The sequence below is a fragment of the Pseudonaja textilis genome, chromosome 3 (genome assembly GCF_049901715.1).
Source record: "Pseudonaja textilis isolate UNSWEBS1 chromosome 3, rPseTex1.2, whole genome shotgun sequence".
Taxonomy (NCBI): Eukaryota; Metazoa; Chordata; class Lepidosauria; order Squamata; family Elapidae; genus Pseudonaja; species Pseudonaja textilis.
This window is the reverse complement of record NC_141992.1, coordinates 59,601,566-59,615,052: the sequence shown is the minus strand read 5'-3', so window position 1 is coordinate 59,615,052 and position 13,487 is coordinate 59,601,566. Positions and strand designations below refer to the sequence as shown.

The window sequence follows — 13,487 nt, the reverse complement described above, 5'->3', positions numbered from 1 at the left end:
AGATCAGATATATAGTGTTTTGCTAGTGCAAAAAATGGATCCATCTCCTGTGATACATGGATGGATGGAGATTATAATACATTTGAATCAGTTTTGGACCCCTGGCAAGTGCCTCAATTAGTCGCTGCAATTTTTTTGGCAAGGTTTTTCAGAAATGGTTTGCTATTGACTCCTTCCTAGGTCTGAGAGAAAATTTCTGACCCCAGATTTCCCAGTTAGCTTTGTACCCAACACGGGATTATAACTCACATTTTCCTGATTTCTATCTCAGTGACTTAACTTAACCACTGGTTAAGAAGATAGATGACAGACATACCATATATACATGCACATAAGCAGAGAATTATAGGTACCAAAATAGATCCACAATTGGAGTTTGGCTTATTTTTAGATGGGATTGTAAACAGTGGTAATTTTCTAAAGCATTTATTTATTTACATCCCACCTTTATTATTTTTTATGAATAACTCAAGGGTCAGCGGCACAATATCACCAGCCACTTTTCATATGTCAGATGGGAATAGTATTCATGGTATCCCAGTTTCCAGTGTGGTGCATGCACACTGCATATACCCACAGATAAGCCCATCTGAATAAGCCAATCCTCACATTTTTATCCCAAATACTATGAAAAATGCATCACCCATCACCAAAGTTCTGGCATTGCAGGCAGCACGCAGCAGGCAGGCAGCAGAAGTAGCCTGCAGTACTGCACTCTAACCACTGCACTACTGTGGCTCATAAGAAAAAAAAAATCCAGGGAACCAAAATTGTTTCATGATGGAGTTAAGAAGAAAATATAGCTCAAGGAGCCAGAAATACACTGTGGAAAGCTGTTGAAGAATGTTTCAGATTGCTTTTGCTTCATACATATACAATCTCAATGATTGTAGTGGTTTACTGTAGCTTATCACCACCTATATTAAGTAACATTTGCATATCATTAACCTTCCTTTGGAAACGAACTGGCAATTTTAATAGAGAGAAACACACATTTTTTCTTTCAAAAATGCAATTGAATTCTTCAGCAGAATTGAAGTCAGACCATATGCCTTCTGTTTGGGTATCCCTTGGCACCAAAGTTCTGGCATTGCACCACTTGGTGTCAAAGCCAGCAAAAGATGTTTAATAGCTTTCAAACTCCAAAATGAGCTTTGCAGCCATGTGTGTCCCTCTCCAGTTGTCAGAGGAGATGAGCTTGAATTACAGTTCAGCCTTTGCTGCCAAATGCTCTCCATTATTTTAAACCAGGTTGCCAAATAGGATTTATTGTCCTTTTAATTCAGTATCAGTTGATGGAGCAGCAATGGCTGATCCAGACTGTATATACCAAAGATGCTTATCAGTGGAACAGGGCTGTTTTAAAAAGCTGACATAATGACAGATTTGGTCTCTTTGTCTTTCCTAAAAATTAGTAATGGAAGCACTGTAAGGAGTTCTCATTTTTTAAAAAACAGTTCACCATAATAAAACCATATTTCAATCTATACTTTACTGTTCAATTTTGTGAGAGTATTATTTTGTCCACATTCATCTTCTGTAAAGCATATGTTAGCATCAAATCAGATCAAGTACATTAGAAGGAGCTGTCCAGTTGGAAGCCTAGCAGGTGTCCATTTAAAATTCAAGGACTGCAAGGAAGAATCTGCATAATATGATTCATTGCAATTGAGTTGCAAAGATTAAACAAGGTCACACTGAGCTCTAGGACCCTTCCTTTAATTTTCTCCCTTCCTAAGTGTTGTATAATAGTTGTTGGGCAATTGTTCAACTTGATTCGGAGTAATATTTTCCAAGAGTGCTTAGTATGATGTTTTTTTTTATTTATAACAGAGGGTGGCATTCCAAAGAATCCATGTCTCAAGTCAGACAGTAACAAATTTCAGCAGCCTTGGTGAAAGTTACTGTGAAAAAACTTAAGTTCTGGAGAAGGTAACAGTTGAGCATTTTCTGGAGATTTAAACTTGTCCTGCAGTATGTTTGGATCTCAGGAGCAGTATTAGCCTGGCAATGAAAATAGGTTCTTGGATCAGTATCTTCCTCAGAACTAAACGGATTAGGTTCATCTTTGGGTTTTAACGATGCTGGTTTTCCCCCCTAAGAAAGTTCATGTATCTCATTATCTTTGCCCTAAGAAAGTTTGACAGATACATTCCTGATAAAGGTGGTAAAGAACATACATTGGTGTCTTGAAATTCAGGGAATCGGAAAACATTAAAAATAGTTCTCCTCCACATATATATATATATATATATATATATATATATATATATATATATATATATATATATATGATATTTATAATAAAAAACTAAATCCCAAGTATTGAGGATTACCATTGTAATATAAGCTGTGGACATGTGTGAAAGAGAAAGAAGAAACTTCATTTTATCTTTTATGAATGTTTATACATAATATCAGCTTTGAAGTTACCTTAGACCTCATAATGTATGAATAGCAAAGCAAACAACCAATTAATACTACTTCTTAAAACTGCTTTGATCTGTGTGCCAGCAATATAAAGGTATTCCACATTTAGAACAAAATCTGGCTATGCAGAATTATAGAATGAGCTGGATAGTTCAGTTGAAGTCTATTCCTCCCTGTTTTCATAGATTGTAAATCTGGAGAAATTATAGAACAGGACAATCCAACAACTTGGGTGCTACACTAGCTCTCCTATGGGAAAATTCAGGTTGGTTTGTTTTTAGGTTAGAAAGGAAGTGTCTAAAGGGAAATATGATAGAAGTATATGAGATCTTACATGTGGGAAATGGAGACACGTTTTTTTTTTTTAAATGAACTGTTCCAGAATGTTAGATCTTGCAATCATCAGTTGAAATGAATTGCAGAGCTTTGGGCGGGTGTCTGTGCTGCGCTGTTTCTTTGTTTCCTGGCTCACCGCTGTTCCCTGGGCCTCTGGTGCTCACTTCGGCCGGGATTAAGTCGGTCAGGAAGGCTTCGCGGCAACTATGGCATTTAAAGATACTGGGAAGGCCCCTGTAGAACAAGAAGTAGCAATTCATCGAATCAGAATTACTTTGACAAGTCGCAATGTGAAGTCTCTTGAAAAGGTTTGTGCAGATCTCATCAGAGGTGCTAAGGAAAAAAATCTAAAAGTGAAAGGCCCTGTTCGCATGCCTACTAAGACACTGCGAATCACTACAAGAAAAACACCATGTGGTGAAGGTTCTAAAACTTGGGATCGTTTCCAAATGCGTATACATAAGCGTCTCATTGATTTGCACAGTCCTTCAGAGATTGTCAAACAGATAACTTCTATCAGCATTGAACCTGGAGTAGAAGTTGAAGTTACTATTGCTGATGCTTAAATGATTGTTACATGTATCAATAAAAGCTGTTAAGTTTAAAAAAAAAAAAAAATGAATTGCAGAAACATTAAATACCAATAAAAGAAACTACTACTATGCACAGCACGAAGTTCAACTATGGAATTCATTGCTACCATGGTGCGATGGCTGTTACTTAGGTGGCTGTGATTGCCACCTATTTAGAAAGTTTTAAGAAGAGGACTGGTGAGAATTGGGGCGGATGGTACTGTTGCCAATTGCTTGTCTTCTATAAAGGAAGCATACTTTTAATAGCTTCTGCTGGGGAACTGCACTGCAACAGGTCTCAGCCTTCTCTCCATTTTTCTGAACTTCTGATAAGCATCTGTTGATCACTATGTGACATTGCAGATAGGGCAAGATACATTTTTAGTACCAATATAGTTTACAATGGAAAAAGTGGTGTAATAGGTAGCAATAAGAACCAGATAATAAACTTAATTATAGCAAATCTTGGAACACTGATCTGTGTTACAAGTCAGATATATCTTAATTTGGGAACTTCCTCCAAGTATTCAAATATTTTAATATTGCCCTTATCTTGGAAATTAATCACTAAAATGTAGAATGATGACAGGGAGTTATCTAGTAAATTAATTAAATGTAGATGTTACTTGTCTTGATGTTATTGTCTTGATATTACTTCTTATCTTAAACACAAATTTGACATTGAAGAAAATGTTAAGATCAACAATAACAAGAGTTGAAAACAAATGGATCCTACTAAGAATGTTGCTGTTTATTTTTTGGCTGGGATTGTTAGCATAAAACTGTTTCACAAACTAGCCATTCACATTTTGAATTAGAGTGTTGTGCCAACTATGTTGTTAGTTTGTGACTTGGCACAGTATACTAATCAGACAATTGTGTTAATCATGTAAATCAAAGCTAAATTAACCATGATATTAACCAGGAGAAAGTCAGGCATGAACAATCTGTCTATGTGTTTTTAGTAAAAAAAAAAATAATTTGACTAAGAGGATGCCATTGTTTTCTTTCAATAACTGTAATCCTGACAGCTTTTAAAAATAAGGAGTCCAATCAGTACAGGTCAGACAAAAAGAAACCATGCTTATTTCATAATCTCTTTAAATTATGGAGTACTTTTGATTATTATTAAATGATTTATCAAACCTTCCTAAAAGAAGGCGACAAATCCTTAAAGCCTTATTTTTAAATAGATCCTGCATGTTTTTTTTCATTTGTGTATGTCATTTCTAGTGTGTTCTACTTCAAATGGAGAGGCGTAGCCCCTATAGAATTCTAGTTTCTTATCTAAATTAAGTTTATCACTCCTCTTACGGGAAAAACATTATTAATTTATGTCATTGTGGTTTTAAATGGAGGCATGCACATCAGTGGTGGGATTCAATTTTTTTTAACTACCGGTTCTGTGGGCGTGGCAGCCAGGATACTGTAAAATCTCCAGTCAGAGGTGGTATTTTCTGGTTTTTCGAACTACTCAAAATTTCCGCTATTGGTTCTCCAGAACTGGTCAGAATCTGCTGAATACCACCTCTGATGCACATAATAGGAATTACTACGTTTTGTTATTATTCCATGAACTGACTTTGCATATGCCCAATTTCTGGTTTTGAGAGGAGGGGCTAAAATTAGGATGCAATCCTTTGTTGTTGTTGTTAGTTGCAAAGTTCCTCCAGGTCTTCTTGTCCTCTACCATCTTCTGGAGTCCATGTAAGCTCATGCCTACTGCTTCAGTGACTCCATCCAGCCACCTCATTCTCTATCGTCTCACTCTTCTATTGCCCTCAATTGTTCCCAACATTAGGCTCTTCTCCAGTGAGTCCTTCCTTCTGATTAGGTGGCCAAAGTATTTGAGTTTCATCTTCAGGATCTGGCCTTCTAGTTCGGCTATTATCCTTTTCCTTTTTATCACTGAGTTTAAACCATTTATATTAATTGACAGTAGTTTCTTTTCTTCTTCCATTTAATTAATTCTTTACTAATTTCACTCTTTGTCTTGTAATGGCTCCGGTCTCTCCTTGTGCCTGAAGATGTGTCCTATTTTTTTCTCTCTCCTGTTGTAATTGAGTATTTCTTTGATTTCCATCTCTGGTCTTATGATAGCCTTGATCTTCCTGGGAGTTCGTTTCCAGTTCATCCTTACTGCTCTGGTCTTCCGAGCCTACCAACCATTCGTAAAATTCCTGGGCCTTTTCCATGGAGTCTATTTTGATTTTCCTTTCATCCCAAGAAACTAACATCCCCTCTGGGGTTAGCCATTTAAATACAATTCTTTTCTGATTTAGGTAAGCTGCTAAGAATTTATAATCTCGTCTATGTTCTCTTACTCTTCTTGGTATTTGTTTGAGAACCAGGACTTCTTTGCCTTTATATGTGATTGATTCATCTCTTGACATCCTATATATGATATCCCGGACACAGCTTCTCGCAAATCGTATATGGACTTCTCTTGGGCATTTGTGGCGTCTCGCATAATTAGTGCTAACCCTGTAAACTTCATCAAACTCCCTCAAGATGTCATCTTTATCCTTTTCCAATAGTCCAGCCAATATTCCTGCCATTAGTTGTTCCAAGTCTTCTTCTTTGGATTCCACTACATTTTGGAATCTCAAGCATGTAGCAGCCTTATCCATCTCTAGGTAGACCAGTGAGTCCTCCATTTCTTTACTGACATTCTTTAATTCTTCATCTACCCTTTCTAATTTCCTTTCAGTTCATTCGGTCCTTTTCTCTACCTCTTTTATTGTTGCTCCATTTTTTCCAAGGCCTGCTGTAATAATCCAACTTTGTCCTCTACTTTGGAGATATCCATTTTCATTTCTGCTTTTAATTTCCCCGCCTCCTCTTTTAATTCATTTATATCTGCTCTCATCTCATTATGGTTTTTCATCATTGTTTCTTGCAGCTTCATCATCGATTCCTGTAAAGTCAGCAGAATTGATTGGATATTGGCATTCGAGATGTTAGCTTGTTTCTCCACTGGTAAAGTTTCTTCAATGTTTTTTTGTGCCATGGGCGAAGCTGTTGCTGACGTAGTTGTTAATGTCGAGGTGACCTTTCTTCCAGTTTTCAGAGCTGTAGTTGTTGTGGAAGTCATTTCTTTTAAGATTTGTTTCTGTTGTTGTAATATATTAATTATATTATCCCAAATTAACGTTCAGTAATAGAATCTCTATATTAGGATTGACCGGTGTCTAATTACTTAATCTATCTATCTGCTGGATAGCTGTACTCTTAGCCAATTACTGGAGTATAAATTCTTATAGATAAAAATATTATCACTGTATTATTTTAAATCCAAATTCTAAATCACATATATAATTTTGTAAGGCCTCATTGCTCAGCCTCTATACATAACTTCACATCATAAAAAAGTATATAAATATTATATCCAAATCCAACTATAAATATTATGAATAAATATATGTATTATCTAACCTTATTTTAAATATTTTTAAACACAAACAGTATTACATTCGTCCCCAAGTGAATTAATTGTGATCGCACAATGAATTATAATATTAATATATAAAATCTTATAGTTATTAATTAAATAATACTTAATGTTCTTGCTATTTTCCTTATATATCTAATCAAAGTATAACTATCACTATTATTAATAAGTCAATTAAATCAGTTAATTCAATTATTTAATAATCAATTACAATGATGAATTTTCCTTTCTCCAGTATACATATTTATAAACATTATAAAGAGAGATTGAAAAAGGAGAGATAGTTCATCATAGCGCCGGATGGTGGAGGAATAAAGAAAAATGAGCAGATGTATACAGGAAAAAGGGAGTAAAGAAAGGGCAAAAGGAATTTTAAAGTAAGTTTTTAGCTTTCTGTCTCTAAGTTTAACAGCTTACACTCCAACGCACCGGAAGTGGGGAGGTAAGAAGTGCTGAGTAGTGACTGTAATTACACAGTATCTCCACACATTCAGAAGCTTCCACTTTTACTTTTTTCTTAGCATTCCTAAGTTCAATTTTCCTGATTTTCTTCAGATGGAACCACCTCCTCAGTTAAATCAGTATACTCCCTGAAGGGCAGTTAAGTGGTTTACATCAGTTATATTTTTATGATAACTTCAGGGTTTCTAAGTATCGCCTGTGGCGCCACACTGTCTCTATTCCATCAGCTCCGATCTTCTTCCCGTCTCCGGTTTAATAAAGTCTTTCAGCATAAAAATTGAATGAAATAGTCCAAATCCCCCAAACCTTCCAGTCAACTTCCAACTGCTAGATTCCCTTCTATTAATATCAGTGTGGTTTATCTCCCAACCTCATAAGCTTCTCTTTTTACTCGTTATTGTCCTCTATCTATCTTCTGTCTGCCAAACCCCTTCACTTTCACTTGCCTTGCATCTGCTTTTTGGCCGCTTCCTTTTAGGGCTCTGGACAGACATTTGTAACAGCCTTATAAAAGTCTATAGCATTCCAATCATCCTCTCTGCCGCTAATTTTCTCTGCCACACTCTTCACCAAAGATCCCACAAACTGTCACTCACTCACTCAGTTCTTTACATTGGTGGCAGTCCAGACTTCGGAGCCGCCATTGATAGGCGGCTGTTTCTTGCTTGTTGGGCTCTGGAGGGCTCCTCTTCGCTGCAGGGGGGTTGCCTTCCCCATACTGCAGCCCGGGCCTCCCCCACACTGGCACCAATCTCTCCAGGATTCGTGCACCCTCAAAGGATAGCACCAACCCCAAAAAGAGATTAACTGAAACCACGGTCAGGCTTCTGCACCACTGTTCATCCTTGCCTTACCACCGGAATTCGAGGATCTGGCCTTCTAAAGAGGAGTCAGTGTTAATCTCCTCTAGGACTGACCAGTTTGATTGCCTTGCTGTCCAAGGGACTCACAGGAATCTTCTCCAGCATCATAGTTCAAAGGCCTCAATTCTTTGGCACTCAGCCTTCTTTATGGTCCAATTTTCACTACTATACAATATTGCAATCCTATATACACTTACTAAGAAGTTGGCTGGGTAATTTTGTTAATTAATTTAATTTTCCCTAGAGTTGTTCTGGGGAAAATAGGAGGAGGAAGAAGAAGCATTATCTATGTTCACTGCCTTGAGTTACTTATAAGTAATAAAGGAGTAATAAAATATATAAATTAAATCAAACTAAAATGAACTGGACACAGTGATACAGATTCAAATATACAATATGCTTAAATTTTCACTATTAATTACAAGTTATGCATCTTTACAGTTTACTGTAGTTTTAGATTGCATTGTTTACTTTTTTAAGTTGACCTTATCTCTTGATTCTTCTTAGATACTTGATACTTCTTAGAAATGTCCACAAAGCTTTTTCTTGGCAGAAAGGCCAAAATGGTTTGCTATGCCTTCTTCCACAATTATTTTTGACTTCCTGGTTCAATGTACAGCCCAGGTCTTACCCAACTGCCTAGGGACCTCCAAACAAACTGTAGATCTGTTTATCAGTAACCAGATCTTCAAACCTACCCAATCATTTTGTCTGTAAAGTATCTTTAACCAAGATAAAAAATTTCCACAAAAGATTAGAAAATTCCACATAGATATTTAACAAATTATTTACATCCTTCACGTTTAGTCATTTACTGGCGTAGATTACTGCATTAATAAAACAGAATTAAAGAACTAATTGATCATTTACTTATAAAAATAATACTGTTTCTCATACATATAGTAAGAAAACTAACCCTCCATCAGGGTGCTCTGCTTTTCTCTTTTCTTTGATATTTGGTGCAACCCCATTCTCAAATCAAGGTTTTTAAAAAGGAACTCAGAGTTGGAACTGCTTCTATACTCATTCTTAAATGTCTGGCAGTGAATTGGGGAGTCCAGGGAGAATTAGTTGGCAGAGGTAGCACCCCCAGAGAGATATGAGGTTTCTTTGCCAATTCAGCTATCTCAGTCTCTCACTTCCAGTGATTTTACTGCAGATCAGCTTCTTACTTTTTTCACACCAACATAGCAACAGAATTTCACCTTTTCCTATTTTTTATTTAACATGTGTATGTGTATGTGTGTGTGTTCTTTTAAAGAGTTGAAGCAAAATTTGGGTTTCTTTTGATTTATTGTTCTGTAATGGACTCAGGCACTGCCATGGGGGGAAGTGGGGGGAGAGGAAGGAGTGGGTTAAGATGGTACAATGTAACTTGCTTTTGAAAGGGATGGGGCTTCAATGTCATGATCATGCTCACCATCTTGGTTTTTTATTCCACCCTATCTATGGACACTCCTAAATGGGTCAAGTAAATGTACAAAGCCTCAGCATCTTCTCTTCCCAATCAAAAATGCCTTCAGAGTTGTGGATTTAAAAAAAGCATACTCTGTTATCTAAGGACCAAACACATTTCACATCAATAACCTGTAGGGAACATCCATTGCAATTTTGGCATCTAGCTCTCAAATGCGAATTCCTTGATCATAGCACAACCCAAGGAATAATTTGAATCCTCTGTTAAACAGTTTGTAGAATACGAATGCTATAATGTCTGATGGAATTTCATACTTTTGCCGGCTACCTTCCATAATTATTGCAATAGCACATCATAGCTTAGGGTAAAGTACTTAATGATTGGTTCTCTTTTATTTTACTCTACACACATGAAGATCAGGTCATGTGACTAAAACACAAGATTCGCTATTTCCATTTTAATCTAATATTTACAGTAAAGGCATTTGCGTGTTAACTTGTTTTGTTCTTATTAGGGTTTTTGATGTATCCATAAAATATAGCTGATTGGCAGAATTACATGTCATACAATACTGGATGCGGACATACAGTTCCTGGACTTTGATTGCAGATCAGTGATAGACTCTGTTGGGCTTTATGCCAGCAGCTATTTTCCAGCTTTGGTTCTTTGTCTGAAAACAGAGGATGAAAAGATAAAAAAAATATACAGGTATTTTATTCATACATTAGAAGTGCTATATAAATAATCCATGATATCTGTATATGAGAAAGTCCACAGTCAACCCTTTAGAGAGTTGCTAGGACTCTTCATATTTATCAGCGAAATAATAACACTATAAACTACATAAAAGATTTTTAAAATAAACACTCATACAGTATGGTCAAAATGTGCTTTTTCAATGGAATAAAGTTTATTTAACAGTTTATTTCTTTTCTCCCAAGCAAAAAAAGTAGAACAGTGTACAGTATAGTATGTTGGTGACCTTATTAGCAAACTACCGAATATCACATTTTCTGATTTAGAATATGACCAGCCTTTTTCAGAAACATGAATGTATAGCATTTCATAAAGAAAAAGAAAACAAAATAAAATCTTTCTATAGGTCCTTTTGTAACAAGCAAACATATATCTTTTTATACTCTTGATCATCGCCATGAAGTATCAACATAGAGAGTGTTTAAAACTTTTAATTGATAATTCTGTGATTGTGCATATAATATTTTTGGGTTTACAAACTGGATGGATGCAACAACCAAGACGGTAGTATGCTGCAAGTTCCTACACTTTAGAATTCAACAATAAAACTCTTCTTTACTTTAAACGTAACAATTGGTAACAATACATGTTCTTTTCAAATCAATTAATGTGTACAGCAATTCTTGATTTATGTATGATGCTTGTGGATGTGGATAGATATATATTTCCTTCCTTCCTTCCTTCCTTCCTTCCTTCCTTCCTTCCTTCCCTCCCTCCCTCCCTCCCTCCCTCCCTCCCTCCCTCCCTCCTTCCTTCCTTCCTTCCTTCCTTCCTTCCTTCCTTCCTTCCTTCCTTCCTTCCTTCCTCCTTCCTTCCTTCCTTCCGCAGTGATTGTATAGTATTACATTTTTGCTAACACTTAAATTCAGTGTGAATTGTTTGGTGTGAGGGAGACATGGTAGGCAAGAGCAAGAACCAGTGCTAGCCGTAACAACCACTGATTCCCAAAGAGATAAAAAAAATGTCCATAAGTGCCCAAAGCTGAAAATATACTTTTGGAGAAAATGCAGTATCTCTGATTTACTTAATATTTACCTACATATAAATCATCTTCATAGCTTCTAGCCAATGAGTCAGCATTTGCATAGCGTCTTAAAACTAACTGAAAAAGAAAAGAAGTAGATATAATCAAGATAACAGTGAGTCCCAACCTAGAATGCTGGGTGGCTTCTTATAAGGTTTTATATAGCTGATGAAAGCAAATAACTAAATGGAATAAAATAGGAGATAAAATAAAGTCTTTGTAATTTTGTAGCTCCATTGCTTTTCTATTGCAAAATAGTATTCTACTAGTGAGAGTCAGTTTGGTATAGTGGTTAAAACCTTAGGCTAGTAACAGCATGGCTGTAAAATCTAGTCTCACTTTAGGCACAAAACCAGCCTGGTGACCTTGGGCCAGGGGTGGGATTCAACCAATGTAACAACCAGCGCGTGCACAGCGTTTGCAACTCACCTTCTGCTTCAAGCCCTGTGTGTAAAACACCTGAGGCGTGGCAATATGCTGTGCTGCATGAAGCAGCTGAGCTGGAAAAAACAGAAATAAAACACAGACTAGAGCTGAGGCGGGTGGGGGGCTCAATAGCTGATCATCGGAGAAAACTGGTTCGCTCCCAGCTGATCTTTGGCGATACCAGTTTGCCTGAATTGGGCGAAACGGTAGAATCCCACCCCTGCCTTGGGCCCATCGTTTTCTTTTAGCTGAAGGAAGGAGGCAATGGCAAACCATTTCTGAAAAATCTTGCCAAGAAAAGCATGGTGACTTGTCCAGGCAGTCTCTGAGAACTGAACATGATTGAACAGAAGAATAAAAAAAGTTCTACTAGCACTTTTTTCTGGGAATGCTCAGATGGAGAACTTTGAAACTATTCAAATGCTATCTAAACTTCATAGAATGGTCAGAATGAATCTCGTTGATATAGGCAATTTAAGTAGTGTGTGTGTGTATGTGTATCGATATCTATATCTATATATCTTGATTTCCTGTCTCAGAAATCAAGCTATCTGTCTGTGTTTGTGTATATGTATATTTCATTTGACTAGATAAAAAATAACAGACTGTTCCCTGCAAAGTGGCTGTAAGTAGAGGAATAATTATTTCCTCATTAATTATTTTTTTGTTTTGCCGTGAAACCATAATAATTCAGGAATTATTTCATACACATGTGCTTTGTAGTGTAAAATTATTTTGACAGAACTGTGTAAATTCCACTAGCTTTGTGGAAAAAAAAATGATTTAAGCAAGTGCAACTAAATATCAGAAAAAGATACTTTAAAAAAAAAACATGCTTCATTAACTATGATAATTAAAAATACAATATAGTTGAAATACCGAGTTCTCTTGGCCAGCTTTGGGAAGCAGTGAATAATTTAAATTTTCTGTGCCTTAATGACATAATCCCTTTTATGAGTATTATACTTGTACGCAGTTGTAATCCTTACTATTGATTTTTAGCACTACTGTTTTGTCATTTTATCATCTTGCATCGTTTACAAAAAATGTAGGGGGAAAAAACAAAAAGAAACCTCTCTAAAATGCAAAGCAGTATTGTCTCTTTCAGTTTAATCCAGTTTGAGCCATTTTAGCCAATTGTTAATATTATTTACTTTTTTTTCAAGGCTAGACTGCAAGCTACAGTGGTTTTTTTAGGGGGGGGGACAGCAAGTTCAAAAATAATGCCCCTGTTGATTAGCACAGTATGTATCATGACATTTAATTAGGTAATGATTTCTGCTCAATGAATGTTCCAAACAGCAGATAGAGGTGCAGCAGTAAACTATAGTAATCATGTTTCCATTGGCATTGTACAATGACAGTCTCAAGTGATAAACATTTTGATCACAATATATAAATCATTTTCTCCCCACAGAATTTGGTCTCACACCAATCACTTGTCTCTTTTAATATGATTTGTCCTGGCTATTGAAAAGAAGAGCTCCTCCCTCCCTCCATATCTCTACTAATGTAATTAGCATCTAGTCAATAATGTTCAGCATTTCATTTCACCACTTTAATTAACAAATTCAATTTGTTCAAACTGCTGTGAAAACAAATTAAAGCTCCACTGAATAAAAACCTCCAGCACTTCTGAAGTTGCAAAACTCTTCACTGGGACTAACTTATTTCTTGGGGATTTTTTCCTGACATTTTTTACATTTTTAATAAAAACACAGAAGTGCACATTTATATTTATTTCTAAATT

General features: G+C 36.2%; 2 protein-coding genes across 4 annotated transcripts in view; both read left to right on the top strand.

Moving 5' to 3' along the window:
- The window catches only part of BEND5 (BEN domain containing 5), an 862,462-nt gene that overhangs the window by 330,612 nt on the left and 518,363 nt on the right, over positions 1 to 13,487 (top strand). The window lies entirely within an intron of this gene.
- On the top strand, positions 2,852 to 3,384 carry LOC113440587 (small ribosomal subunit protein uS10). The gene has a single exon (XM_026707057.2). It carries the CDS (start codon positions 2,973 to 2,975, stop codon positions 3,330 to 3,332), a length of 360 nt encoding a protein of 119 aa, XP_026562842.1. The 5' UTR covers positions 2,852 to 2,972; the 3' UTR covers positions 3,333 to 3,384.

What these genes read in the sequence shown, in the direction of transcription:
- LOC113440587 (XM_026707057.2), top strand. Translation starts at nt 2,973, where the DNA reads ATGGCATTTAAAGATACTGGGAAGGCCCCTGTAGAACAAGAAGTAGCA.